Source organism: Planococcus citri, chromosome 2 (assembly GCF_950023065.1).
Source record: "Planococcus citri chromosome 2, ihPlaCitr1.1, whole genome shotgun sequence".
In the NCBI taxonomy this organism is placed as follows: Eukaryota; Metazoa; Arthropoda; class Insecta; order Hemiptera; family Pseudococcidae; genus Planococcus; species Planococcus citri.
In genome coordinates, this window is record NC_088678.1 from 26,100,231 (window position 1) to 26,127,219 (window position 26,989).

At 33.5% G+C, this 26,989-nt stretch overlaps 4 protein-coding genes across 4 annotated transcripts; 2 read left to right on the forward strand and 2 right to left on the reverse strand.

Annotated features, from left to right (window-relative positions):
* Positions 1 to 2,307: 2,307 nt before the first annotated feature.
* On the reverse strand, positions 2,308 to 3,597 carry LOC135835212 (uncharacterized). The gene is made up of 2 exons (XM_065349380.1): positions 3,173 to 3,597; positions 2,308 to 3,072 (listed from the first exon to the last, which is right to left on the reverse strand). The coding sequence occupies exons 1-2, from the start codon at positions 3,308 to 3,310 to the stop codon at positions 2,419 to 2,421; spliced, it is 792 nt and encodes a 263-aa protein (XP_065205452.1). The 5' UTR covers positions 3,311 to 3,597; the 3' UTR covers positions 2,308 to 2,418.
* A 310-nt stretch (positions 3,598 to 3,907) lies between these two features.
* Positions 3,908 to 6,229, reverse strand: LOC135835211 (endoplasmic reticulum membrane sensor NFE2L1-like). The gene is made up of 4 exons (XM_065349379.1): positions 6,029 to 6,229; positions 5,398 to 5,787; positions 5,055 to 5,306; positions 3,908 to 4,390 (listed from the first exon to the last, which is right to left on the reverse strand). The coding sequence occupies exons 1-4, from the start codon at positions 6,089 to 6,091 to the stop codon at positions 3,956 to 3,958; spliced, it is 1,140 nt and encodes a 379-aa protein (XP_065205451.1). The 5' UTR covers positions 6,092 to 6,229; the 3' UTR covers positions 3,908 to 3,955.
* Positions 6,230 to 12,304: 6,075 nt separating this feature from the next.
* On the forward strand, positions 12,305 to 13,720 carry LOC135835222 (uncharacterized). The gene is made up of 3 exons (XM_065349392.1): positions 12,305 to 12,652; positions 12,753 to 12,903; positions 12,977 to 13,720. Exons 1-3 carry the CDS (start codon positions 12,502 to 12,504, stop codon positions 13,500 to 13,502), a joined length of 828 nt encoding a protein of 275 aa, XP_065205464.1. The 5' UTR covers positions 12,305 to 12,501; the 3' UTR covers positions 13,503 to 13,720.
* Positions 13,721 to 14,909: 1,189 nt separating this feature from the next.
* On the forward strand, positions 14,910 to 26,323 carry LOC135835215 (multidrug resistance-associated protein 1-like). Its single transcript, XM_065349382.1, has 30 exons — positions 14,910 to 15,212; positions 15,421 to 15,597; positions 15,963 to 16,079; positions 16,162 to 16,299; positions 16,391 to 16,516; positions 16,590 to 16,783; positions 16,983 to 17,234; positions 17,314 to 17,488; positions 19,242 to 19,410; positions 19,480 to 19,631; positions 19,705 to 19,842; positions 19,926 to 20,072; positions 20,150 to 20,231; positions 20,309 to 20,505; positions 20,586 to 20,762; positions 20,837 to 21,004; positions 21,087 to 21,264; positions 21,340 to 21,448; positions 21,531 to 21,621; positions 21,696 to 21,918; positions 22,000 to 22,220; positions 22,302 to 22,391; positions 22,478 to 22,568; positions 22,652 to 22,760; positions 22,847 to 22,973; positions 24,833 to 25,081; positions 25,164 to 25,322; positions 25,505 to 25,671; positions 25,737 to 25,931; positions 26,020 to 26,323. The coding sequence occupies exons 1-30, from the start codon at positions 15,183 to 15,185 to the stop codon at positions 26,129 to 26,131; spliced, it is 4,560 nt and encodes a 1,519-aa protein (XP_065205454.1). The 5' UTR covers positions 14,910 to 15,182; the 3' UTR covers positions 26,132 to 26,323.
* Positions 26,324 to 26,989: the final 666 nt, after the last annotated feature.

Here is a 26,989-nt window from a genome sequence, read left to right on the forward strand (position 1 = left end):
TTTTTTTGGTAAATTAAAAATTTTTAAATTCGGTTTATGGAATTGCTCGTCGATAATACTTATAATTATTCTTCATGGTAATGAAATTCATGATTACTCGATGTAATTGATTCACTCATATTATAGATTTCCTTTATGGATTTACTCGGAAGTCAACGACCTCATTTAACCTTGGAGAACGAAAGGGCCATTTAAACCTTATTTACTTATCTGTTCCTTTTTAGTGTGCGTAGCACACTATTGGTTTCGCTTTGAGAAATTGAAATTTCAATTACAATGAATGTTCTCTTAAGCTATCCAACCGTTTTTTGTACCTATTGGACACCATTTGAGAATCATTAAGGCGGAGGGAATAGATTAATTTTCATTCAATTCAGATGGGTAATTGCTGAGTAATTGCAATTTTAGTTCATTATTTTAATGCATTAAATCCTAAAAAAGGGAAAAGGGGACTTGTAGAACACCTGCCGCTCTATGTACCCTGCTATACCCCCAGTCTATTCCATCTCCGCTTTTCAAATCAGCTGTCTCATTGTACCCTGTTACACCCCTCATCTGTTAGCTGTATATTCCAAGTGGGAGTGGTTTGGTGGGGCGTTTACCCAACAAATATATTCTTTTAATGCCCATATCCACCATGTGAACTCGTAGTCGAATGGTTAGGGCATGTAGGTAGGAATAGGAAATTTAGGGACCCAGGTTCGAATCCCCGTGAGGTAAGTAGGTAGGTGCTAGGTGACAGATTTTTCGTAGGAAAATTGGATAGGTAAATGCTTTGCAGTTACCTATGTAGTACATGGTAATGAGGCAAAAATAATGCTGAAAGTGAGTTATGAATTATGATATCATTTGCTAACTAAACATTCATTTCATTAATTTTTTGTCTACCTATAGCCATAAGTATAGTAAGAATTACCTTGACATGAATAATTTTCAACTTTTTACTTATGATTTAAAAATTACTTCAAAATGAGTAATTAAACTAATTTTATTTTTGTACAATTGAAACAATACGCATGTAATTTTTATTATCATGATTTAGTAAAAATTATTAAAACAAAATGATTTTTACTATTGGTAGGTACCTATAGCAAAATTTATTAAAATGATCATTTTTACTATACAATTACAGTAAAAATTATTGAATGGGATCTGGTACTTAATTGTGCTAAATACCAGTAAGTATTTAGTTGAATTTTTTTGTAAAAATTACCCATATTTTTTTCGTGTAATTTAGAGGCAATTCAAATTCTTAATATATTTTATAAGATTTAATTCTTAATTTAGAATAAAAAGCAAGTTCTGAAAATTGGTTTGAAAATTTATAAATTTGAAGACAATGGAAATTCTAAAAAAAATAATATGAAAATTTGTATTTAGAGACGCTGAGAATTCCAAAAATTGATTAAAAGTTCTGTAAGTTGCAGATAATGTGAACTTGAAAATTATATGAAATAAGTATTGTAATATTTATGAAGAAGATGAGAATTCTGAAAAATTGGAGGCAATGTGAATTCCAAAAATTGTGTAAACGTTTTACAATTTGTGGACAATATGAACTTGAAAATTGAATTTGAAATTTTTTAATTTAAAGACAATAAGAATTCTGAAAAATTATTCAAAATTTGACTATTTAGATGCAATGTGAATTCTAAAAATTGATTGCAAATTTCCTAACTCAGCAGCAATGCAAAATTCTGAAAATTTATTGAAAACTTTATGAAATTGTAGCGATGGGGAATTCAGGAAATTGATTTGAAATTTTGTAAATTTTAAAACAATGCAAACTATGAAAAACAACTAGAAATTTCTTAATTTAGAAGCAATACAAGCTTATAAATTATTCTGAAATACCTATTGTAATTTGGAAAATATGAAAACACTGAAAAACAATTATTATTTTGAAGCAGTGAGAGTTTCAAAAATTCTCATTACTGTGACATGGTTGATTCAATTATGCACTACCTAGATGTAATAACGCCAATAACGGTTATAGCTGTAGAAAAGGCAGCTAGCTACGCACACTTTGCAGCTAAGCTTTGCTTAGCTGTCTAGTTTATCTTCATCTTCTACGAAACGAAGTTTTCGGATCGATTCTCAGAATGGTATTTTAATATCACAATACTTATGCTAGAATGTGTTTAATCTTCATTTTTAAATAATTTCTTCAAAATTGAAATTTCTGCAGTTTCTGGTACTTTAGGTACTAAGCAACCAGAAAGTACAAAAAAACTCATTGAAAAGATTATGTAGGTAAATTATGAGTTTTTTTTTGCTTTCTGAAATTAATTAAAATATTTCTTTGAATTGCGTGAATACTTGATTTATTAAAGGCTAATTTTCATCTTATGATCTCAAATAACACAAAAAACATCAGAAAGCTTCTTTTCACCTTCCATGTTGGTCTGCCTGTCCTTCTTACATCAAATTCTTGAACTTCAATAATTCCTTGCATACAAATTTCGCTCCTTCATCATCATCATACAGTATTAGTATTTCCTTTTCTTCTACGCCGTCGAGTTTAAACGATAATTTTCCTTCTGTCTTTTGCATTATTTTACACGTTTTGATATATTTCGGATGGTCTAGAAATTGATTCAGTTCATTAGGTTCTGCGCTCGAGTACCTGCTACCATTGCCTAGTACGAGTTGCTCTATACGTTCCATGAGCTTATCGGTAATGACGTACAATTCAGCTACATATATGCAAAACAGAGGCACTGTCATGTCTTCATCTTCGATTAATTGGAGCATATGTCCTAGATAATGACGCTTATTTGGTAAAAACATCTCAAACCATGCTGTCCACACTACAAATTGTTGTTTTATTTCTTCTTGATCATTTTCATCGAAGTCCCATGGTGACGATGGTGTTCTTGATTTTTTTTCATCGTAGTATTTCTCATAAAACTCCCACGCTGATGGCGATATTCTCAGTCCTCTTTCGTAGTTGTATTCGTATCTTTCATTAAAGTCCCATTTTAATGGAGGTTTTTCTGTTTCTTCGTATTTTTTGTACGATTTACTCGATGATTGCGGTGTGTTTTCTGGTTGGTCTTTTTTCACGATGGTCTGTAAAAAGATGTCGACTTTCAAGATTCGAAAATTTGTAGTTGCAAAGGGAGCAGAAGCAGAGCAGTATATAGGTATAATAGGTGTGCTATTAACTTACTCTGAAATGTGTTATAATTTGAAACGTCGAAATTGAGAACAGAATGATCAATATGGTTGAGGATTTATGATTCAGTTTTCTCGTGCAAAATATAAATAAAGTCAACACTAGTGAAGCAATATGAATGTACATTTGCATTTCGAAGTTTCTTCTGTTTCTAAAACTACCTATGATGCTATGAATTTAAATACTGACACATCGTGTACCCTTTTTGAAGCAAATCAAGGCTAGTTCATTTTGATATCGGTACTTTGTATCTGCTCGTATGCAATCAATATTTCAAGTACCTACCTACTTAATCTTTTTTCTGCGAAATGGTAGCTGTTGAAATGGTATTGAATATTTTCAAGCTCATGATTTGATTTTGAGCACGTGTAAGAAATTGATCAGTTTCACTTCTTTACTTTTTTCAAAAATTAACAGCTTGAAGTTTTCGGATCTGAAGATAAATAATCGTATCTAGGTACTTGAGAAAAAATTTGCGATTATAAAAATATTTATTAAAAATTGATAAGATTACTTAATGAATATTTTGTGTTCATTTTGAATAGTAGAATAAATTTGAACTTAACGAATAAATACTTATCATCTTAAAAATCAAAAAAAGCCAAGAAGGTACCTACATACTTGACCAACTTGAGCAATACAAAAATAATCTAACTCTTAATTGAATTAAATTCTCAATTAAATAAAATATAATTTAAAATATTGTACATCTACACAATTTTTTGTTAAAAAAAAAAAAAAAAGTCAATACAAACAATACAAATTTTATACCCTAATCTAAACTTTAATTTTACTAGTATCGAATAAAATGGCGTTATTCTGTTTGCGTAATGCGTCCTTAATTTTATCATCGCCTGGTAACATATTCAAAGCACATTCTTGGAAAAGATTCCAGCATTTCTTGAAATTCGGCTGTTTAATAGTATCTTTCAGAATATCTGTGCCCGTTTTGTCGTTATTCAATACGCAGCTGTGGAATTTGCCAACCATATTCTGCATTTCAGCCATAGTTTTACAAAAATAGGGAATCGACATTCCTTCTTTTTTCAATTCCTCTTTGAGTTTAATCGCTTCGGGATGGTTTGCGTCTGGAATAACGTTAATCATGTCTTCGTATTGTTGTTTAATGCTTGCGATGTCTTCAGCGTTCAACATCCATGGAGCCAATGTGGTAGAGGTGGCGTTAACGGGTTGAAGAGTTGGCATGGCTTCCTGTAAAATGAAAATAGGTATTTTTATTTTGAGCAGATGTTCTCTCATTCAAAGTCAGGATCTCGTTGAAGAAGACATTTTTTTTTGGGTGGGGGGAGGGGGGAGAATGAAAAAGATCGTGAAGAATTTTATTATGAATTACATTGAACTTATTGAGAGATTCTATTCATGAGAATAGATTTTTGATTGATCGGGGGGGAGGGGGAGGGAGAGGTTTCTGATCACTTTGGAAGTTTCGTTAAAGGTTCAGTGATTTGAGATGTTGGCGAAATACTTTCGTTGAATTATGTACTTGATAACTACAACGAATGTGAGATATTCGCTTCTGTGAAGGTATTCGCGATAAGCAGTTATATGTATTTGCTGTCCGATAAATCAAAATTTTAATTAGTTTGAATCTCATATTTGAATTCAAAAGTATACTAATTTGATCAATTTTCCTGTTTTTCTGAAATGACCCATTCCCACCAATGGCTCAAATATTAATAAGATTTTCCACTCAAGTTGAAGAAGTTCTTTGAATATTTTGAAAATTAATTTGGCATATTCAAAAATTTTTTTCGTCTTTTTTTTTGAAGGGGAAATTTCAATTAAGCCTTCAAGAAGTCTTTTTGGAAAATTTTCAAATTCTCAACTTTCTCGAGACTTTTAAAAATATACTCACAAGTTTCTCGCGAATTTCCCGACTCTCTTTATCGACGACATCTGCACGTTCCTCGATCAAGTGTTCTATTGTGAAAGCAGCTCTGCGTTGATCATGCAGCGAGGGTAACAATGCTTGGCCAAGATTGGTGATTTGATCGCTGATTTTTTGGAACACGGACATGGCTTCGTTGAATCTCTTCTTTTCAATTCTATCCCAAGCGTTTTCGAAATATTGCAGAATTTTCGGTTCTTCGGATTTGTTATCGGATTTCTGTATTTGTTTTTTTCAAAGAAAAGGAAATTAGCATCAAGTTATTTTTTCGTTTGGATGAAAAAATACCTATACTAGGCAAGGTACTTACAGTCAAATTTTTCTTCTGCACTAATATTTGTCGCAGTACTTTTTCACCTTCGCATACAGTATGGAGTAATTTTTTCCACGTGCTGGTATGGTTCTCTTTGGCTTTGAATATTTGTGGCAGATAATGACGCATTGCGTTGGTAATGAGTCGTTCTTCAGCTTGCAGTTCTGCAACGGACATTAAATGGAGGAGGAATTTTTTCACGAAGTGTTTTCTTTGCTCTCCGTCCATCTTCTCGAGTTCTACGATGTTGAGTTTAAGCGGCCCTTCCTCGCTACTGCTACTACTGCTACTGCTACTGCTACTGCTGCTACTGCCGCTGCTGCTGCCGCTGTAGCTACTGCCATAGCTCGAGTCGCTTTTATCGTCGCTGGTTTCTTCGGATGTGGTCTTTATTTTTCAAGAAAACAAAAGAAACGTTAATTGTAACCACTTGCACAATTTGAGAAAAAAGGAACTTGTACGTATGAATATTAACAAAATTTGTGACGATTGGTGCTGGGTTAATTTTTTTGAAGGGTTATGCTCCTTTATTTGTTTGTTTTTTTTTTTTTTTAATTGTGAGGTAAATTGATAGGTTTGTGTTTGTGTACCTACGAATACATTAAGTAAGTATATTGCGAGTACTTACCAAAAATTGGGTAGATATTTGAAATAAAAGTGAAAATATTCCGATCAAAATTATTGTCTTCATGTTGGATATTTATTTCTTTTTCACGTTGAACTCGACATACGTGTAAGATTATTTTTAAAAGTGAACTTTCTCGAAGAAACTATACGAGGAAACTATCCTGAAAGTATTTGATACAGAAATATTGATCGATAGAAACGCTAGATTTGTGATACATACGATTTAAATTTTGAAAAATTATCTGCTTTTATTTTTCAATCATTTCTAATAATCTTATCGATTGCATCGGTAAATGTGATCTATTTACTGAGAATAAGGTAAGAAACATCGCCTCAACTTCAAAGTTACCTTGAGGAGGAACCAATTGGTGAAATTTTCTATCATAATATTGTTGTGTTGCCATTTGATAACTTGAGTTGTACGTAGATAACACCGTTTATTTCGACGATAGATTAAACCAAGTCGGTGTGTATTAGATGTTGCCTATCTTGTACATTAAAGGTGTTGAGAACGTGAAAACGAATTCATTTCGATGTTGCAAGAAGTTTTATCCTACATGGTCCATGGTCCAATAATATCAAAGTATTCATTCAAGTTGGCCATTTTATTTATTTTTTGTTTAAATTTGATTCTTCAAAATTATGTCTATGAAATCTTCAAAACTGATTATTTGAATTGCGGATCTCAATTCTCAAAACATCGATCAAAATGAACGATTTTTTAAAGGAAATTAAAAAATATACTGGGATGCCCAAAAGTCAGTTTACGCCATCAAAAATCAGAGAGGCGTTTCGCGATATGGGTCCTTGTGGTGATTCGATGTTTTTTTTTTTTATTAGTGATTCCGACTTACTTTTTCACGAGAAATCGAATGGTGCAATCAGATTTCGCCTATCTCACCAACTTCTCGTTTTAAAAATTACTTGAACATGAATACTCAAAAACTCACATTTTTGGAAAATTGAAAAACAAAGTTTTTGTTTGTTTTTGATTTTAAAAAAAAATAAAAAAAGGTCGATGGAAAAATTATTTTATTGTTGTTACCTATGTAAAATTTCATGGGGAATCAGAATTTCTCGGTATTTTTTTGCGGGGTAGTCTGTAACGTTGTGTAAATTCGACTGTTCACCACAAGGTCCCTTTTCTAAATCACGGATATCAAGCGATGATGAACGAATTTCGTCAAAATTTCCCATCCAACCTATGCGCAAGACAACACTGCATCCGAAAATTAAAAAAAAAAAAATCGAAAAAATCGAAGCGATTCGATGTTTTCTCTCTCCTGAAAAAATCGAAATATCACCACAAGGGCCCTTATCGCAAAACCCCTCTCATAATTCAATAACTAAGCCTTTTAAAGAAAAACTAGTGACATTGATCTGATAGGAAATTTTATCCTCTACAATTTTCTATTTCGTGATTTTTCTCCAAGATGCACCGTTCGCCGGAAAAATCAACTTTTATGTCAAAAAACGTGAATTAAAAAAAATGAAAAAAATTGGGGGAAAAAATTTAAAATTAAGTAATTTAGCAGTTAAGTTCAGTTATTTTTAACATCATTCCCATAATTTGATGAAATATAAATGATCTTTTCAAAAAAAACAAAAAAAACACATCAACATTTTTAGTGTGCGTAGCACACTATTGGTTTCGCTTTGAGAAATGAAATTTCATTATACATGAATGTTCTCTTAAACTATCCAACCGTTTTTTGTACCTATTGGACACCATTTGAGAATCATTAAGGCGGAGGGAATAGATTATTTTTCATTCAATTCGGATGGGTAATTGCTGAGTAATTGCAATTTTAGTTCATTATTTTAATGCATTAAATCCTAAAAAAGGGAAAAGGGGACTTGCAAAACACCTGCCGCTCATTGTACCCTGCTATACCCCCCCCCCAGTCTATTCCATCTCCGCTTTTCAAATCAGCTGTCTCATTGTACCCTGTTACACCCCTCATCTGTTAGCTGTATGTTCCAAGTGGGAGTGGTTTGGTGGGGCGTTTACCCAACAAATATATTCTTTTAATGCCCTAACCCACCATGTGAACTCGTAGTCGAATGGTTAGGGCATGTAGGTAGGAATAGGAATTGTAGGGTCCCAGGTTCGAATCCCCATCAGGTAGGTAGGTATAGGTGACGGATTTTTCGTTGGAAATATTGGATAGGTAAATGCTGTGGAGTGAGTACATGATGCTGGTGCAAAAAAAAACGAATTTTGAACCCTGTAGCCCCCTCATTTTGATTTATAAAAACAAAGTTATGAAATATGATGATATCATTTTGCGAAATGAATTTTCATTTCACTTATTCAAATACTTTTTACTATACCTATAGCGCCGTAAGTACAGTAAAAATTACCTTGAGATGAGTAATTTTTACTTTTTATGATATAAAAATTACTTTAAAATGAGTAATTTTTACACAACTTGGTTAATGTAATTTTTATTATCATGCTTTAGTAAAAATTATTAAAACAAAATGATTTTTACTAATGTTATAGCAAAATTTATTAAAATGATGATTTTTACTATAAGATTACAGTAAAAATTATTATTGTAACTGAACAGTTGAAAATTGCTGATTTTCAAAACAAATTTTATCATACTTATATTATGTATTTTTGTATGGGATCTGGTTATTGTGCTAAATATGTAGTCAACATTTTTTGTAAAAATTACCCATATTTTTTTCGTGTTATTTAGAGGCAATGCGAATTCTTAACATATTTTATATGATTTAATAATTTTAGAATCAAAGGCAAATTCTGAAAATTGGTTTGAAATTTTATAAATTTGAAGACAATGTAAATTCTAAAAAAAATATGAAAATTTGTCATTTAGATGAGACACTGAGAATTCCAAAAATTGATTAAAAGTTCTATAAGTTGTAGATAATGAGAAATTGAAAATGATATGAATAATTGAAGAGCTCTATTCCAAAGTGGGTTAAGTCATTTTTTCCTCCAAAAAATGCGTTTTAAAGTTTTTGATACTGAAATTTGTTCTGTTTCCAAAGGTCGGCGCACCTTTCCTTTCTTTGGACATAGAACAATCACTTGTAGAAAAATTTACTTTGAAAAATCCATCCCACTTTGGAATAGAGCTCTTCAATTATTGTATGTAATACACCTATATGATGATAATGAGAATTCTGAAAAATTAGAGGCATGCACTACTTAGCTATGTAATAGCGGTTATAGCTGTAGAAAAGGCAGCTAGCTACGCACACTTTGCAGCTAAGCTTTGCTTAGCTGTCTAGTTTTTATGTAAAAACGCCAGACCCTGGGGGGGGGGGGTGCTACCAAAATCAAATGTAAAAATGAAAAAAAATGGAGTGAATTGTGTATAAATGTAGGTTTTTTGGGTCGAGAAACACGAATCTGAGGTCCTTTTTCCCCTAAAACCCCTTGGGGAGGTGCTACCAAAATCAAATTTTATAAAAATGAAAACAAAAGCCGAGTGATATGTCAAAATGTAGGTTTTTTGGGTCGAGAAACACGAATCTGAGGTACTTTTTTCCTCAGTACTCTTGAGGGCCCTTGGGGAGGTGCTACCGAAATCAAATTTTGTAAAAATGAAAAAAAATCGAGTGATGTGTCAAAATGTAGGTTTTTTGGGTCGAGAAACACGAATCTGAGATCCTTTTTCCCCTAAAACCCCTTGGGGAGGTGCTACCAAAATCAAATTTTGTAAAAATGAAAAAAAAACCGAGTGATATGCCAAAATGTAGTTTTTTGGGGTCGAGAAACACGAATCTGAGGTAATTTTTTTCCTCAGTACTCTTGAGGGCCCTTGGGGAGGTGCTACCGAAATCAAATTTTGTAAAAATGGAAAAAATCGAGTGATGTGTCAAAATGTAGGTTTTTTGGATCGAGAAACACGAATCTGATGTCCTTTTTTCACTCAGTTCCTATGGGAAGGTGCTACCGAAATAAAATTTTGAAAAAATCACAAAAATCCGAGTAGTGTATCAAAATCCAGATTTTTTTGATGGGGGGGTTCTATTTGTCAGTTTTTCAATCATTCGACCAGATATCGTCGGTTATTTTATATCATAACTAGAAAAATCGCGCCTAGTCGCAAAGTAACTAAGCACACTCAAATTCTACACTCTCAAACACACATTTTCACGCAATCACGGTTTTGAAGCGAGTTGAATAAAAGAACTTACTCGTATGCCTTATTCACTTACAATTACTTCGCGTTAATTTAGTTACAATGTAGTCGCGTTTGAGACGAGATATCTCAAAAATGGTAGCACCTCCTTAATGGCCCCCGAGGCGTCTGAGCGAAAAAAAGACCTCAGATTCGTGTTTCTCGACCCAAAAAACCTACATTTTGACATATCACTCGATTTATTTTTCTTTTTACAAAATTTGATTTTGGTAGCAGCCCCCCAAGGGTCTGACGTTTTTATATGAAAAAAAATTGACGTGTTTTTTTTTTTCTGAAAAGATCATTTAGATTTCATCAAATTATAGGAATCATGTTAAAAATAGCTGAACTTGAATTCTGAATTAATTTTAAATTTTTTGCACCAATTTTTAAATTTTTTTTTAAATTTACGTTTTTTTACATAAAAGTTGATTTTCCGAGCGAACGGTGGATCCTAGAGAAAAATCACCAAAAAGAAAATTTTAGAGGATAAAATTTCCTATCAGGTTAATGTCATTAGTTTTTCTTTAGGAGGCTTAGTCGACATCTACATAAGCAGCAACTAGCAACCAGCAACTGGCAACTTGGCAACCAAATCAAAAAATTTTGATTTGGTTGCTAGTTCCAGCCAATAACCGAGCAACTTCTTATCATTTTCGTTCCACTGACGCGAAACGAAGTTGCTAAGTTGCCGAGTTGCCGCTTATGTAGCAGTCCACTTAGTTCTTGAATTATATGTGATTTTTGATGGCGTAAACTGACTTTTGGGCACCCCAGGCCCAGGACTTGACCTAATCTTTATATGTATGCATTTTGATTTGAATCAAATTTCTGATTTTTAATCGACTCTAAAACCATTTTCTTTTGAAAAAATTTCATTGCAAAATTCTCATTTTCCTACTCCCAACTCTAAATTTCATAAATTGAAAATTTCCAAGTTTTCAGGAATTCCCATTTAGCCAGTGATAGGAAAATTATTGAAATTTTCTGAACATTTCCTGTTCCTCTGAGAAATTTTCAAGCAACAAGATTGCATATTTAAAAGCAAATCCGTCGATAAAATAATGTTGAGAATGCTTGAAAAAAGTTGAAAAATTTTAAAAACGAAAAATTAAATCTGTAAAGGCGTTTTTTACACCTCCTTCCCTGAAGAAAATATTGGAATGTCCAAATCCAAATATATGCGAAAAGCGAAAAAGTGACAGGTTAAATTTAGACCTCTCCTGGCTCTCCTCCCTCACTCCAAAAAAAGGAGTCTCAGCGTTGGCAAAATGTCCTGCCATTCTGCCAAGGGAAAATTGACATGTTAAAGGTACTTTTGACATCCTCTCCCCTAAAAAAATCTTGGAATGTATCTGAAATTTTTGTAAAAGCAAAAAAAATTGACATAATAATAGGTATGTAAAATTTTGAACCCCCCCCCCCTTCAAAAAAAAAAAGTTAAGTGGTTGTAAAATGTCCTTCCTACAGAAAATTGATATGGAACTGATGTTTTTGACTCCCACCTTCTCCTCCAAAAAAATCGTGGAGTATTCGAAGACATCAGAAAAACGAAAAATTGACGTGTAAAATTCTGATCCTGTCGAAAAAAAGTCATCAAGTGTTTGAAAATGCCCTGCCAAAAATTATGATTATTTCAGGACTAATTTTCATGTAATACTTTTTTTTTTGTTTAAAAAAAGCCTTATCCTAATAAATTAATTAATCACAAAGACTTATCAATCAATACAAAAAAATTAACAGGCCGATAAGATAAGTGAAAAATAATGGAAGATTGAAAACAATGAAAACTAGAAACATTTTTAAATTTTCATTTCTCACTTTTCACTTTTCAGTAATTTTTTTATTTTTCAGCATTTTGAATTTTGACACCACGTGACCACGATGTGGGCAAGGGACAAGTATGTGTACCTAATGGTCAAAATCAATCGATGAATTATTTTGATTTTTACGATCGATTGATCCGTGATCGTTCTACTATGTAATTCTCGTGAAATGAAATCCCAAATTTGAAATTTTAATTTTCAAAATTCAAATCCTCTAAAAAGAAGTATAGCGCTATTAGCGACCTCTACTGGATTTACTTCCGAACCAAAAATGTTTACAACAGCGTTGTGTTTTTGTTTTCACTTTCACTAGTGATAAAACGATCGTGTTATCTGAATTTTTTCATTCTTTGGCGTGTAATTGTCAATTTTTTTCTAATTTTACACGAAATTATGCCTTTCCGAAGTTCTCGAAACGTTTTTCAATACTTTTTATAGCTCTTCTGTGATAATATGTAAACATCTGCGACATCCGAAGAAGAACCGAAATGCCGAACTGTGCGATCTTTGGATGCAAGACTTCGTCGAGCAACGCTAAAGAACGACGATTGAAATTATTCAGTTTTCCTAAACATATAGAAACTCGTCTAAAATGGATTTCAGCGTGTAAAAAACCTTATAAATTTAATGAGAATAATGGTAAGAATGATACGGCACAAGGCAGAAGTGTTACTTTGATAAAACAAATCACTTTGCGGTGTTTGCAAATTGATACTACATACCTAATCTATTGTTGTAGCTCGAATATGTTCAAAGCATTTCCCCGAAGAAGCGTTCGAGAAACCGCTAATTCAAAGGATGTTGAATTATTCGCCGACTAATTCTCGTAAACTCAAGTTGGATGCATTTCCTACTAAGTATTTACCTCCTTTCGCCGAAAGTGAAGTCAAGTTAGTATACTTTTTTGAGTTCAAACTTTCATCGATTATTACTTGTGGATTAACTGTCGGTGTTCTTATATAGAATCGAAATATTATGCAACGAAATCGAAAACATCCCGATGGATGAAGCAGAAACAACGACGACGGAAACCGACCCATTGGAATTGGACGCCACCACTAACGCCAACGACGACGGTACCAAAAATGACTCAACATCGGCTCTCGAACGACCATCATCATCATCGGACGACGATTCTAAGAAAATCAGCAAAGATGCTCGTATCGCCTACGAAACGTTGATGTCAACGTATCAGAAATTCTTCACCGAAAACGAAGAACTCAAGATAAAGAATAAAGCTTTGAAAATCGAATGCGATAAACATAAAAAATTATACGAGAAACGATTGCAAGAAAACATTAAACTTAGACAACGGAATAGAGCTTTATTCAACGAAACCAGCAAGTTGAAGAATAGATTGAAGAAATACGAACAAAATTCCGGATCTGAGCCTGTTACCGATGTGATGCCCTGTGCTACTGTTTTAGCTACTGTGTGTCGCGAAGTCAAATCTGAAAAAGCTGACGTCAAATATGCTAAAAAGAAGTGAATCTGGTCTCTTCTTCGATGAAGAGAGATAACTATACTGTGTGTGAATGTGAAATGATGCTGGACAGTCTGTGGTTGATGTAGAGAATCATCGTTTTATGTATTTTTATTGCGTAATGTGTATTATTAATTCAAGTTCCATGTCATATGTTTCATTATTGTCAAGTTTGTTATATTTATAACGCGTGATTTTTTTTAAAATGAAGATTTTTATTTATTTTTTGTTTTGTATTATTTGGTACTGAGTAGTTTCACGAATGTGATCGTTTATCTTTGAAGGAATGTATATTTGTATTGACAGTTTGGTTAGTGGTACTTCGTAGTCGTGCTACGAGAAACAATTGGTCGGTATTTTACTTGTGAATGGATTTCAGTCGATTCGTTGTTGAGAAATGGAAAAGATCCTAGTGTAATTTGAGAAGTGCTAAAATCATTAGCATTTTTTGATATCCGTAGGTATTTTCAGTTATTCGTAAGATGTTGTTGTGTACGAGAGAGTCACACAAATAATATAATCGTCTTTCTTTCTTCTATTCCGCTATCTTTTTCTTCGTAAAATTTAATATTCTGGTGAAGAAAGGTGTTTTAGAGTTGAATCTTCTGATATATGATCACAAAGGTAGTCATCGTAACGTTTCCAAGTTGATTGTAATTTTTTATTTATCCTTCGATGATAAGATAATATGAAGAGATAGGATTAGGTAGGCAGTTGAAGTCGAGTCGGTGTACATTTTCAATATGTACTCGTTGAGTAGCTACGGATTAATTAATTCACTTAGGTAGGTACTTCAAATTCTACGCTCTTCAGGAATGAAGTTTGTTTTACCCACTGATTTTGGAGTACACTTGATGGAAAAAATTCGATTTCGATGCTGGAGGAATAGAATTGAAAAACACAGGCTTTATTTTTTCATCTCCTATGATGTAAAATAGCTTATTTGAGTAGGTAATGATTTGCACAGAAGTCGGAAATGAATGATTTTTGTTTGAACTGAGGATTACTTAGAACGAGTTAAAAGACGACTGGCCCCTTACTCATGAGCTATCCCCATGGCCGTATTGCAGAGTTGCAGTATTGCTCTCGTTCGACTAGTAATTTATATTCCATCTTCAGTTTCGAGTTCATTTTCATGTTTTAATGCTGCTAAAAAAAATAAAAAATAAATAGAACAATATACGTAATTGAAACTTGAAAGAATTTGAAGATTGTTGGCGAACGATGAAGTTCGTCGATCTTCGTTTAGTACTACGTACTCGTACGTATCATTATTTTATTCATTTGTTAATTTTTTGGCAAAAAATTCCATCAGTAATTACCATGGATAACACGGTTCATAACCATTATTTTTGATATTCCCGCGAAAATCTCAAGTTATCACCTGTTATCACGCATGTGGTGTAATGCTCGTTTGCTCGTTATCATACTGAAAGATGTTCTCGTTTGCTCCTTATACCATGCAGTTGTTCTGTTATTCTAATCGTTTTAGATTTTATGTAATTTAAATTAATTATTATGTAATGTCGCAATTGGAAGCAATCTCTTATCTGGGAGACAGAACATCACCGCAGTCAGAAGATTACGTTTGTTAGTACCTATAAGTTTATCTAGCATAAGTACAGTGTAAATCATATCTGCTGATAATTACGAGTAACTTGAAATGTTAATTATTTCACCGGTGCCATGGATGAATTTTGTGGTTCTCCTTTTTGGGTGAGTGGACGAATAATTCATTTCAATAAATATTTTTGAAAACCAGGTCACAACTTTTGAATAAATTCGTCGTTGAACTTTGGTGGAAATCTATTTCACCGGTAAAAGGCGATAAATAATTGCTAGTTGTATTTTGTATGCTTCTGTAATTAATTTGGTGTTGAAAAAGTGATACTGAAACGCCCAACATGTGTTTGAATTGGTTTAGGACGAGAAGACCATCTGGGATACAGATGATCCTGATTTCACGATATGCTTTGAGAAAACTGTTCTAGTCTGGATTCCATGTGTATTTCTTTGGATATTTCTGCCTTTGGAAGTATACTTTCTACGTCGTTCGTCGGCGTTCGATATTCCTTGGAATTTCTACAATGTATCGAAATTGGTAATAATTTGCTATTGATCATTTCATTGAGAATTAAATGTACTTATAGTACGTGAAGTATAGAATGGTTCCATTGGATACTATTTTATCAACGACTTCATTAATTAATAGGTGATTTTACGAGGTACGAGGGTTATCAATGTATTAACCTCGTGTGTTTCGTATCTGTACTCATCATAAGGTGCAAGAGCATGTGGTTTTATGGAGTATAAATGATTAAAAATAATGTAATATTATATAATAATCTGTACTGGAGCAAACAGATGGCTCTAAAGTACTTGTGTAATTGTGTATATTATATTTTTGTGTACGTAATTTGTTCATTGTTGATTAAATTTAATCCTTGAATTTTTTTTTTGTTGCAGATTGTAATATTCATTTTAGCAACCCTTGCACTTACCGATATCGCGAATTACGTGTTCAATGATTATTCATATCTGCCGGTGAATTTTTACTCGCCTTTGATTAGGTTTACTACTTGTGTGAGTAATTTATTTATCATAAATGAATAATTATTATGAGTAATATATTGTTATTGATGATAAATTATGCATATTTTTTTAGGTGTTGTTTTTTGGAGTAACCTACGCTAATATAAAATGTGGTATAAGATCGTCAGCTGTGCTATTCGTGTTCTCACTGCTGCTGCTGATATGCGGGACTCCTCAATATCGAACAGAATTCCGGTTAAGATGTGGGACGGTGTGTGGCATTGACTATATTTTTACCGACAGATGTTTAGAATGCGTAGAATAAGCCGATTATGAATTTAAATATGATTTTTTTTTTGTAGGACAACGCTCGGGATACGATAGAATTCGCTACTTATATGCTTTATTACCCAGCTTTGGTGATGATTTTCGTATTGAATTGCTTTGCCGATTCACGTCCACGAATTTTAAGGCATCCTCTTGATGAAGTTAGTGAGATTTTTATGTCCAATGTATTGAAAAATGATTTTCGTAACAATTTTGTACATATTTTTTGTGCAGAATGCGTGTCCGGAAAATGGATCTTCAGTTTTGTCTCAGTTGTTATTCGCTTGGTTTGATCCTTTGACTTGGAAAGGGTATAAAAAACCATTGGAAAATGAAGATTTATGGAGTATTAATTATACCTTATCGTCAGCCAGTGTCGTACGAAAATTCGAAAAGCATTGGAACGAAATTGTGGAACGAGCTAAAAAGTAATTTCTATATTTCTACTGGAAATCGCTCATGGGTCATTATAATCTCAAAATGAGACAACAAAAAAACAAGTGTGATGTTTTGTGTATTGAAATTCGAAAAGTTTTGGCAGTTTCTGATATATTTTGGGAAGAAGTACAATTTTTTTTGAATAATGATTGATAAATTCGCTCATTTGTTGGTTGAATTGTTTTTCAGAACTTCCAACGTGAGAATCAAAGGTGTTTCTGAAAACGGCGCATTATTAAGAAATGGAGGAGAAAGCGTGAATACATCTGAAAATGCTGAATTAATAAGAAACGCTGTAGATGGTGTCGAAAACGATGGGAACACCACCCAAGTATCAATTTTACCAGCCCTATATCGAACTTTCGGTACTACTTTCATAATCGGGACAACGTTGAAAGTGTTTCTAGATATGTTGCCTTTCGTTAGTCCTCAAATTTTAAGGTAAAAGAGGTAAAATTAGGAAAGTATAAGGCGATTCGAGTTTTTTCAAAAAAATTGAACTGATTTTGTATGTTAACAGTTTATTGATCGATTTTATCGATGGAAACGAACAGATGTGGAAAGGATATGTGTACGCGGTAGCATTATTTTTCGTTGCTTTTCTTCAATCTCTACTGACAGCGCAATATCTGCATAGAATGTACATGGTCGGACTTCAAATACGAACGAGTTTGATTTCAGTTATTTATAAAAAAGTAAGTACCCTAACAAGGGAACTTCTTGAGGTGACAACCTCCGATTTGAACAGGACCGCGATTTTTGAAAAGAGCATTTAGTCTAAAACTCCGAAAACCAAATTTTCAGCTGCTCAAGTTCATTTTTCGATTTTTGGCGAATTTTTGAATATTCAAAATTGACTGTTTTTGGCGATTTATGTTTTTTTTTAAAAAAAAAAAGTACGTACTTGATCAGTAAAAATGGTCAAAATAAGTCCCAAAACGAATATTAACTACCCAAGTCCATATTTCACTATTTCCAGCAATTCTGGAGCCTCCAGCGCAATTTTTCAATTTCTCCAAAATTTAGAATTTGCTCCAGAAGGTGTGAATATGAAGTTGGGCAGCTAAAAATCGAGTTGTATATTATACTCGACCTGTTTAACGAGTTTATCCACATTTTAGCCGATTTTGGGAGTGATACCTCAAAAGTGACTTTTTGACCAGCTTTTTCAAAATTAAAAATCCAAAAATCAAACGTTTCCCGTTTGTGTGGAAATTTTCAAATTCACGCGAATCGCTGTATTTTGTCCAAAACTAACCCCCCCCCCCAATCCAAATTTCACACTTTCCAGTCATTCTGGAACCTCCAGCGCGATTTTTCAATTTCTCCAGAATTTTGAATTTGCTTCAGAAGGCATGAATATGTAGTTGGACAGTTGAAAATCGATTTGTGTATTATACTCGACCTGTTTAACGAGTTTATCTACATTTGAGCCGATTTTGAGAGTGACACCTCAAGAGTGGGTTTTTGACCAGCTTTTTTCAAAATTAAAAAATCAAAAAAAATCAGAAGATAACCGTTTGTGAGAAAATTTTTGAAATTTGTGCGAATCGCTGTATTTTTTCAAGAACTAACCCCCGGAGCGCAAATTCTTCTATTTCCAGCAGTTTTGGAGCGAGAGTGACACCTCAAAAAACTACTTTTGAGGTGTCACTCTCAAAATCGGCTCAAAGGTGGATAAACTCGTTAAACAGGTCGAGTATATTACACAACTTGATTTTTAACTGCCGAACTGCATATTCACGCCTTCTGGAACAAATTCAAAATTCTGGAGAAATTGAAAATCGCGCTGGAGGCTCCAGAATGGCTGGAAATTGTAAAATTTTGATTTAGGAGGTTAGTTACGTACAGCGGTTTGCGAAAATTTCAAAAATTTCCTCACAAACGGTCATCTTTTGATTTTTTGGATTTTCTAATTTTGAAAAAAGCTGGTCAAAAAGTCACTTTTGAGATGTCACTCTCAAAATCAGCTCAAATGTGGATAAACTAAATAAGCAGGTCGAGTGTAATATACAACTCGATTTTTAGCTGCCCAACTTCATATTCACGCCTTCTGGAGCAAATTCTAAATTCTATAGAAATTGAAAAATCGCGCTGGAGGCTCCAGAATGGCTGGAAATAGTGAAATTTGGACTTGGGTAATTAATATTAGTTTCGGGACTTATTTTGACTATTTTTACTGATCAAGTACGTACTTTTTTTTAAAAAGCATAAATCGCTAAAAACAGTCAATTTTGAATATATTCAAAAATTCGCCAAAAATCGAAAAATGAACTTGGGCAGCTGAAAATTTGGTTTTCGGGGTTTTAGACTATGCTCTTTCCAAAAATCGCGGTCCCGTTCAAATCGGAGTGTGTGACACCTCAAGAGGCTCCCCCTTGTAAGGTTGAAAATCCAAAATTGCTGATGTCAAAAAGGCCAATTTACGATACCTATATCGTGTTTCAGGCATTACGTATATCGAATGGTGCTCGAAAAGATTTCACAATGGGAGAAACAGTGAACTTGATGTCAGTAGATGCTGAACGATTTGTTGACCTAATGGCGTACATGTATTTGTTGTTCTCAACTCCTGTTCAAATCGTGCTGGCGTTATATTTCTTATGGCAAATTCTTGGTAACTAATTTTCAATTTAATTCAGATTAAATTGTGGTTATTTGCTTTTTTAAATAATATTTTTTTCAGGTGCCAGTATATTTGCTGGTTTTGGTGTCATTATTGTTTCAATTCTAGTCAATTGGTTTGTCGCCGATAGATTGAAAACTTTGCAGTTGGCGCAAATGAAAAATAAAGATAATCGAGTTAAATTAATGAATGAAATATTGTCCGGATTTAAAGTTAATATTTTTCTGTTTTTTTTCTCTCTAAAAAAAATCCATTTTTTAACGTATTATTTGGTTTTTATTGTAGGTGTTGAAATTGTACGCTTGGGAATCCAGTTTCGAAAAGCACGTGTTATCTGTTCGAAATGAAGAAACACGTATATCTAAGCAACAGGCGTATTGGGATGGTTTTATGTCATTTATGTGGGCTTTCACCGCGTTTATGGTGATTTTACTTAATTTTCAATATGAAATTAATAAGAATCTTTGAAAAATTAACGAAAATTCCGAATTGTTATTTTTTTGCAGTTTCCATTAGTTACTTTCGCTGTGTTTGTATTATCAGACGAGAAACATATATTTGATGCAAAAGTAGCTTTCGTATCGTTATCGCTATTCAATGCTTTAAAATTACCATTGTTGATATTCCCAATAATGGTTACGTTTTCAGTGCAGGTAATTATTGTTAAAACGAGGTTATCAATTTTCAATTTATTTGGTCATTTGAATGAAAATGTATGTATAATTTACAGGGTAGCGCTTCGCTGAAAAGAATAAATAAATTTCTAAATTCGGAAGATTTGAGTTTCGGCGATGTTACTCATGAAAATCGAGGTGAGTTTCAAAATGCCTCATTATATTATTTACTGGAAATGGAAAATTATATGTAATTGCTTTCTGTCATTTTTCAGCTGAAGCATTGGTCATTGAAAACGCATCGTTTGCATGGGAAGGGCAAAACGGGTCGCCTATCTTGCATAATATAAATTTAAAAGTTGATTCTGGAGCTTTAGTAGCAGTCGTTGGACCGGTTGGTGCTGGAAAAAGCTCATTGATCTCTGCATTTTTAGGCGAAATGTACAAATTATCCGGCATTGTGAATACACGAGTAAGAAGAACTTTCCATCTTATTCAAAAGTCGCTGTAAATGATTATTTAACATTTTTTAAATTGAATTTCACCCCTCAGGGTACCATAGCTTATGTACCTCAACAAGCGTGGATTCAGAATGCTACTTTAAGAGATAATATCACTCTAGGAGAAAATATTAATGAAGTGTTTTATGACCGTATATTAGAAGCTTGTGCTTTGAAACCAGATCTTGAAATTTTGCCTGGAGGTGATTTAACAGAAATTGGTGAAAAGGTTATTTTCGTGTAATTTTCAGATAAATTATTTTTTAAATACTTTCGAAACTAATTTTTATTTTCTTTATTCAGGGAATAAATTTGAGCGGTGGTCAAAAACAAAGAATTAGTTTGGCCAGAGCAGTGTATTTTGGAGCCGAAGTGTATTTCCTAGATGATCCTTTGAGTGCTGTAGACTCGCACGTTGGTAAACATATATTCGACCGCGTGATTGGTCCTAGTGGATTACTGAAAGATAAGGTCGTGTTGAAATACATTGTATACTTTTCGGTCGATTTATTTTTACTTACAACGATGCAACTTTTGCACATTTTGTTTACAGACTCGTGTCTTAGTTACTCACAGCGTAACTTATTTATCTCAAGTTGATTTCATCGTTGTTATAAAAGATGGTTCTGTTTCCGAATCAGGAACATTCGAAGAACTACTCGATAACAAAGGAGATTTCTCCGAATTTTTGGAATCTTATTTAAGAGAAGTTGATGAACCTGACGAAGAAGGTAGGTTCCTTTGAAGAAAATTTAAAAAAATGGTTTCGAGGTTACTGGATAACTTTTTTTCCCTCAATTTTACAGAGTTAAATAAGTTGAAAGCTATTTTGGGAGAAGAAAAAGTCGCCAGTGAGCGACTCGTGAGACAAAAATCCAAAATTAGTGAAAGCGAATCGGGTGGACCCCTTAATAGGTGGATATCTACGATTACCTATTATGTTCAAACTATCGAAGTAATATTGATGAGTGTTTTGATGACTGCTTTTTATTTATAGACAAAAATCAACCACTCATGAAAGAAAAGGTAAAGACGATGACGTTATTGGAGATAAATTAATCGAAGTGGAACATGTCGAAACGGGAAATGTTAGTAAAATGTAGAATTTTATCATCGATTGCTTTAATTTGTTCAATATTTTGAAGATTTATACGAATTTCAGGTAAAATGGCAAGTCTACGTGTATTATCTGCGATCAGTGGGATTTTTCTTGTCATTTTTCATCATATTTATGAACTTCCTGATCCATACATTGTCCTTAGCTTCGAATGTATGGCTATCTGAATGGTCTAGCGATTCGAACGCTACTAATCCCGACGGTACTCAAGTTGCTGATAAAAGAGATCTATATCTTTCAGTTTACGCTATGTTAGGGATAAGTCAAGGTACGAAATGGAGATGATCAATGCAGATAGTCAATTCAGTCTTGAAATATTCTAGTATACTAATGATAAAATTACGTACAGGTACCGTAGAATTTATAGCCGATATTACTATTCGTCTGGCTTGCTGGAAAAGTGCTAGACTTTTACATAATCTCATGTTGAAGAATGTTTTCCGTTTGCCACTTTCGTTCATGGATGTGACGCCCGCCGGACGTATTTTATCCAGATTTTCTAAGGATATCGACGTTCTGGATAACAAGCTTCCAGATGAAATTAGTAATTTTATTTACTCGTTAGGAGATGTATGTATTGGTGATTTTTCAACAATGATGCAAATTAACCTGTGAAACTTCGCAGAAAATTAATTTCGATTTTTTTTATAGGTGCTTTTCACTCTTATAATCATTAGTTACACTACTCCAACTTTCGCTTTCTTCGTTTTTCCCATTAGCGTTGTTTATTACATTGTTCAAGTAAGCCGTACTTTAATATTAATGCGAAAAATAATTTGTCTTGCGAGATTTTCTGATATAATGTGTTTTTTCAATTACCTACCTAGCGATTTTATGTTACCACCTCAAGACAACTTAAACGACTGGAATCGATATCACGGTCTCCGATTTATTCGCATTTTGTTGAAACCGTTTCTGGTGTGATTCGAATTCATTTAAAATACCTACTAATAACGCTTAATTTTTTAAAAATTATGAAAATTACCTTGAAATTTTTTCAGGTGCACAATCGGTTCGAGCTTACGGTCTGTCGGAAAAATTCATCAAACAATCAGAAGAGAAAGTAGACTTTAATATGAGAAGTTATTATCTGAATCTTGTTTCCAATAGGTAAATAATTAGTTGAAAAAAATCATTGAACTTATTTAACTATCGGATTAAATTTGACGAATTTCTCCTATTTTGAACTATTCTAGGTGGCTTGCGGTGCGCACTGAAACAATCGGAAATGTCATCATTTTTTTTGCTGCTTTGTTCGCTGTTTTAGAAAGAGATACTTTGAGCGCTGGAATGGTCGGTTTATCTGTCAGTTACGCTTTGCAAGTGAGTAAGAATAGTGAAAAAATTGATCGGATGATTCGATTGAATCGCTAGTAGTTAACTCTTATCCATCATTAGAAAAAAAAATTCCGAATTTTAAGATAACGAACAGATAAATTTTTTGACCAAAGATTAACAAGGGAACCTCTTGAGGTGTCACACTCCGATTTGAACGGGACCGCGATTTTTGGAAAGAGCATAGTCTAAAACCCCCGAAACCAAATTTTCAGCTCCCCATGTTCATTTTTCGATTTATGGCGAGTTTTCGAATATTCAAAATTGACTGTTTTTGGCGATTTATGCTTTATTTTAAAGTACGAACTTGATCAGTAAAAATGGTCAAATTAAGTCTCAAAACTAATATTAATAACCCAAATCCAAATTTTACCATTTCCAACCATTCTGGAGCCTCCAGCGCGATTTTTCAATATCTCCAGAATTTTGAATTTTCTCCAGAAGGCGTGAATATGAAGTTGGGCTGCTAAAAATCGAGTTGTATATTACACTCAACCTGCTTAACGAGTTTATTCACATTTGAGCCGATTTTGAAAGTGACACCTAAAAAATGGTTTTTTGACCAGCTTTTTTCAAAATTAAAAAATTCAAAAAATCAAAAGATAACCGTTTGTGAGGAAATTCTCGAAATTTGTGCGAATCGCTGTATTACTTCAAGAACTAACCCCTGGAACGCAAATTCCACCATTTCCAGCCGTTTTGGAGCGAGAGTGACACCTCAAAAAACCACTCTTGAGGTGTCACTCTCAAAATCGGCTCAAATGTGGATAAACTCGTTAAACAGGTCGAGTGTAATATACAACTCGATTTTTAGCTGCCCAACTTCATATTCACGCCTTCTGGAGCAAATTCAAAATTCTGGAGAAATTGAGAAATCACGCTGGAGGCTCCAGAATAGCTGGAAATGGTGAAATTTGGATTTGGGTAATTAATATTAGTTTTGGGACTTATTTTTACAATTTTTATTGATCAAGTACGTACTTTTTAAGAAAAAAACATAAATCTCCAAAAACAGTCAATTTTGAATTTTCAAAAATTCGCCAAAAATCGAAAAATGAACTTGGGCAGCTGAAAATTTGGTTTCGTGGGTTTTAGACTATGGTCTTTCCAAAAATCGTGGTCCCGTTCAAATCGGAGTGTGACATCTCAAGAGGTTCCCTTTTAAGAAATCAAAAAACATCAAAAATTGCGCCATCCATCAAACCCACCGTGCCTTTTTTTGATAATGTGGCAATCCATCTTACACCAAGTTGAATTGAGCTGTAGAATTGATGTTTGAAGGAGCAGAATTCAGGGTTCGTTTGAAAAACCACCAGTTTCAACAAAAACATGATTTTTTTTTAAAAAAAAATTCGCCTTCATTATTGGTTTTTTCGTCACATTTCTTCTGAAAACAGTAATAAAAATTTTTTTGTAAATTTTTACATTGGGGGTTTCTTAAACAACCTCTCCTCAATTGAACTTTTTATTTGTTGGAGCCGAAACCCTGAAAAAAATGTCTTTCTAAAATCTATTTTTCTGTGTGATTGAATTCTTCTATTTGAAAGCAAAAGTAATTTATCTGTACGGAAACTTGTGGAACTGGCATTCTTGAAATTTTGAAATAACTACAGAGTATTTTGAAATTTTTGAAGAAAATTTGAATATTTACTCAAGTCTTCAGAATAGCTGAAAATGTTCGTTTCAAGATTTTTAAGAGTTACCTACATAAAAATAATTTTCTGATTTTTCAAGTCGAGAGGAAAGCATCGAAAATATGCTGCTTTACCCCCCCCCCTCATCCTTTAACGCGATAAATTAACCTCTAGAATTTAGATTTGAAAGACTCACGTTCATATTTCTTACAGATCACTCAGACTTTGAACTGGTTCGTCTTCATTACTTCGGAAGCAGAAACCAACATCGTTTCTGTTGAAAGGGTCAAAGAATACAGCGAAACGTCCCAAGAAGCCGCTTGGAAAATACCTAACGAACCGGTGCCTCAAAATTGGCCATCCAAAGGTGATATAGCATTTCAAGATTTTCAGGTTCGGTATCGAAATGGTCTGGATCTGGTTCTGAAAGGGATCTCATTCTTTATAAACGGTGGCGAAAAAGTAATATTTCGTAGAATGTTTTCGTAAACCTACCTAAGCGAAGTGACCGAATATTTTTTTTAAATAATTTATTTTTTATTAGGTGGGCATTGTTGGTCGAACTGGTGCTGGAAAGTCATCTTTAACTTTGAGTTTATTCAGAATAATCGAATCTGCCGGTGGAAAAATTCTGATCGATGGTGTGGATATTGCTGCATTAGGATTGTATACCCTTCGTTCAAAATTAACCATAATACCTCAGGTACTGAAGTTACGAGCAGTAATAGAAAATTTTATGCCCAAGTGCTCATTAGTCATTAGAATGCCACCACGCTTATCAGTTTTTTTCTGATTTATTTCTCACGTGGTTTTTAAATTGAAAAAAAAACACGAACTTGTGCGATAAAATCATGGCTAACGAACCATATCTATTTTTTATTCCAGGACCCAGTTCTATTTTGCGGATCGTTAAGGATGAATTTAGATCCTGGGGAAGAATATTCCGATGAAAAAATTTGGCACGCTTTAGAATTAGCTCATCTCAAATCACATATTTCCAGTTCAGATGTTGGACTCCAGTTCGAAGTTACCGAAGGGGGAGAAAATTTCAGGTAAATTGTCAAAGGAGTGTTTACAAATTTGGAAATATCTTTTCTTAATCGGAAATAAATTACAGCGTTGGTCAAAGGCAGCTGATCTGTTTGGCTAGAGCTCTTCTGCGTAAAACAAAAGTATTGATTTTGGATGAAGCCACTGCAGCTATCGATTTAGAAACCGATGATTTAATTCAGAGCACAATTCGTAGCGAATTTGCGGACTGTACTGTTTTAACGATAGCTCATCGTTTGAATACCATTATGGATTACGATAAGTAAGAGCTGATTGAATACCACTGCAAATTTAGCTGTTAGTTTTTGAGACTGACACGATGAATAACTTTTTTTTTTGGTACTTTGCAGAATCATAGTTCTAGATAAAGGATATTTAGTCGAGTACGACTCTCCGAAAGTTTTACTCGAATCTAAGAGTTCAGTATTTTATGGAATGGCTGTGGATGCTGGTTTGGTTTAAGAATTTTCTACCTATTGTGTTCCAATTGTTACGTAACCACGATGTCTGATGCGGTGTTGGGTTTGGATTTGGATATCACACATCACACTTTTCAACGTACAAAATATTTTAGTCATGCCATTTTATTCATGTGATAGTATTTTTATTTGAATGGCTGTTGTTGTTGTTTTTAGTGAAGAATTTCAAAACGAGTTTGTATGTTTTATTTACTTCGCGAATTTTAACGACCCCCACCTCCTCCTCATTCTAAGTATTCCTCAGTTTTCTTTTAGAAGTAGAGTTTTGACTTTGAATATTTGTAAATAGAAAATTTGAGATTTTTCAATATGAATTGAACTATTCTCTTCTTCCCCCCTCCTTTCATTCTTTATCTTTGGCAAAATCTGAATGTAACCTCATGCTTGTACATGATTATTTTATTTTTATTATTTTAGCTCTCGTTTGTAGGAGGAAGTTTAAATAAAAATAAAATGAAGAAGAAACTGATACTTCTAATTCTGTTTGTTGTAACAAGCTCATTGTGAAAATTGATGGGGCAGAATTTTCAAATTAATCAAAAATAAAGTTTTCAGTACAAGAAATTGAAAAAGCTATGCACGTATTTGAAAATATAGTGATACTCAACTTTTGCGGAGGGCCTGCATAAGGATCACTTGCACCCCCCTGCCGATCATCCGGGACAACTTTTTGATAAAAAGGAGAAGTCCCAAGGAATATTTCTAGCCCTTGTCCTAAAAAAAAGCGGCTCTACTTACAAAGTGGCGGCCATTTTGATGGACAGATCAGCAGAAATCGCAGATTTTGCGTTCCAACATAGAACTTGCACGAAATTTTTTAAACCGTACAAAGTAGATCGAA

Coding starts and splice junctions, on each gene's coding strand:
- LOC135835212 (XM_065349380.1), bottom strand. CDS start 3,310: ATGCAAATGTACATTCATATTGCTTCACTAGTGTTGACTTTATTTATA. Junction 3,073..3,172: donor AAATTATAACACATTTCAGA/GTAAGTTAATAG, acceptor ATCTTTTTACAG/ACCATCGTGAAAAAAGACCA.
- LOC135835211 (XM_065349379.1), bottom strand. CDS start 6,091: ATGAAGACAATAATTTTGATCGGAATATTTTCACTTTTATTTCAAATA. Junction 5,307..5,397: donor TGCAGAAGAAAAATTTGACT/GTAAGTACCTTG, acceptor AAACAAATACAG/AAATCCGATAACAAATCCGA. Junction 4,391..5,054: donor GGGAAATTCGCGAGAAACTT/GTGAGTATATTT, acceptor TTCATTTTACAG/GAAGCCATGCCAACTCTTCA.
- LOC135835222 (XM_065349392.1), top strand. CDS start 12,502: ATGCCGAACTGTGCGATCTTTGGATGCAAGACTTCGTCGAGCAACGCT. Junction 12,653..12,752: donor TAAATTTAATGAGAATAATG/GTAAGAATGATA, acceptor CTATTGTTGTAG/CTCGAATATGTTCAAAGCAT. Junction 12,904..12,976: donor TTCGCCGAAAGTGAAGTCAA/GTTAGTATACTT, acceptor GTTCTTATATAG/AATCGAAATATTATGCAACG.
- LOC135835215 (XM_065349382.1), top strand. CDS start 15,183: ATGGATGAATTTTGTGGTTCTCCTTTTTGG. Junction 19,843..19,925: donor GGGCTTTCACCGCGTTTATG/GTGATTTTACTT, acceptor ATTTTTTTGCAG/TTTCCATTAGTTACTTTCGC. Junction 21,622..21,695: donor AACATGTCGAAACGGGAAAT/GTTAGTAAAATG, acceptor TACGAATTTCAG/GTAAAATGGCAAGTCTACGT.